We start from the raw sequence: 1,876 nt of genomic DNA, 5'->3' as shown, positions 1-1,876 counted from the left end.
GAGACCCACGAGTGATACTAACACCATCAAGGTAATGGGAATTGATGTTATTAACAGATTCACTAACAGCATCAGTTGATCCATATTGATATCCTGTTACTCTACCACATATCTGAGAATAGCTGATACCATTAGATGGGAACTGAACTGAAACACAGCCACCACTGCTTGTTGCTGGTCTACCACAAGTTCTAACTCCTCCTGACTGGTACAGTTTAAACCCAGAAGGACAGTTCTGTGTAGCATTAGACATATCCAGATATGCTAGTCTTGTCCATCCTCCTCCTGAACCACATGGTTCTGGTAATACATTAGTCTGATGAGGCATAACACCAGAAGAAAGGGGAAAATGTACTGAGCTAGCCTCTATTGGTAGACTACTGGTAAAAAGTATCTCAGTTGGTTGGACACTGGAGGAGCTGTCTGTTGATTCACTGCTGGTTAATACAGTTTCTATTGGTAGACTACTGGTAGAAAGCATCTCAGTTGGTTGGACAGTGGAGAAGCTGTCTATCAATTCACTGCTGGTTAATACAGTCTCTGTTGGTTGAATGCTGGTAGAAAACATCTCAGTTGGTTGGACAGTGGAGGAGCTGTCTGTTGATTCACTGCTGGTTAATACAGTCTCTGTTGGTAGACTACTGGTAGAAAGTATCTCAGTTGGTTGGACAGTGGAGAAGCTGTCTATCAATTCACTGCTGGTTAATACAGTTTCTATTGGTAGACTACTGGTAGAAAGTATCTCAGTTGGTTGGACAGTGGAGAAGCTGTCTATGAATTCACTGCTGGTTAATACAGTTTCTATTGGTAGACTACTGGTAAAAAGTATCTCAGTGGGTTGGACAGTGGAGAAGCTGTCTGTCAATTCACTGCTGGTTAATACAGTCTCTGTTGGTAGACTGCTGGTAAAAAGTATCTCAGTGGGTTGGATAGTGGAGAAGCTGTCTGTCAATTCACTGCTGGTTAATACAGTCTCTGTTGGTTGAGTGCTGGTAGAAAGTATCTCAGTTGGTTGGACAGTGGAGAAGCTGTCTATGAATTCACTGCTGGTTAATACAGTTTCTATTGGTAGACTACTGGTAGAAAGTATCTCAGTTGGTTGGACAGTGGAGAAGCTGCTATGAATTCACTGCTGGTTAATACAGTTTCTATTGGTAGACTACTGGTAGAAAGTATCTCAGTTGGTTGGACAGTGGAGGACCTGTCTGTCGATTCACTGCTGGTTAATACAGTCTCTGTTGGTTGAGTGCTGGTAAAAAGTATCTCAGTTGGTTGGATAGTGGAGGAGCTGTCTGTCAATTCACTGCTGGTTAATACAGTCTCTGTTGGTTGAATGCTGGATGGATTGACTATAGATTCCTGTAGCATCTCCATATTACAAAATACATTTCCTTTGCCTATTATATTATAATATCCTGATGAACTCTCTGGCCAATAATTCTTAATATCCTCACAAGATAAAGTAGCTGCCTGACAAGAGGATGATTCCTCATCATTAGCTAATATAATATACAGTACAGGTCATTATAATGAAGATATTGTACTAATGATTACCTGAAGATATGTTAAAGCAGTGGAGTAGGACAATACACAAGAGAACTGGTCTTAACATTTTAAAGAGAGAAGATATCAACTAACTGAATAACAACTAGAGTACAAGCAGATTTATTGACCACACAAATGTTATTGACATGATAAGAATTCTACACATAATTAGTGGTGCAATAAATTGCTATAGTTAAAAGGTTATACATTATCAGTATTCATATCTTTCCTGTGAATGATTTTGCCGATTTATAATGATATTCATTGGGATACCGTAAATGGAAAATTTTTCAGGCCGCCATTGTGGAGGTATACTATCATTAGTTACAAT

The 1,876-nt window shown here is 39.4% G+C and overlaps 1 protein-coding gene across 1 annotated transcript; it reads right to left on the bottom strand.

The window, feature by feature from the left end:
• Positions 1 to 1,062: 1,062 nt before the first annotated feature.
• Positions 1,063 to 1,625, bottom strand: LOC109586603 (uncharacterized). The gene is made up of 2 exons (XM_020002802.1): positions 1,555 to 1,625; positions 1,063 to 1,499 (listed from the first exon to the last, which is right to left on the bottom strand). Exons 1-2 carry the CDS (start codon positions 1,610 to 1,612, stop codon positions 1,063 to 1,065), a joined length of 495 nt encoding a protein of 164 aa, XP_019858361.1. The 5' UTR covers positions 1,613 to 1,625.
• Positions 1,626 to 1,876: the final 251 nt, after the last annotated feature.

The sequence above is a fragment of the Amphimedon queenslandica genome, unplaced genomic scaffold (genome assembly GCF_000090795.2).
Source record: "Amphimedon queenslandica unplaced genomic scaffold, v1.1 AMPQUscaffold_12830, whole genome shotgun sequence".
In the NCBI taxonomy this organism is placed as follows: domain Eukaryota; kingdom Metazoa; phylum Porifera; class Demospongiae; order Haplosclerida; family Niphatidae; genus Amphimedon; species Amphimedon queenslandica.
Note: the sequence above shows the minus strand (reverse complement) of the source record. Positions and strands in the feature narration are given on the sequence as shown.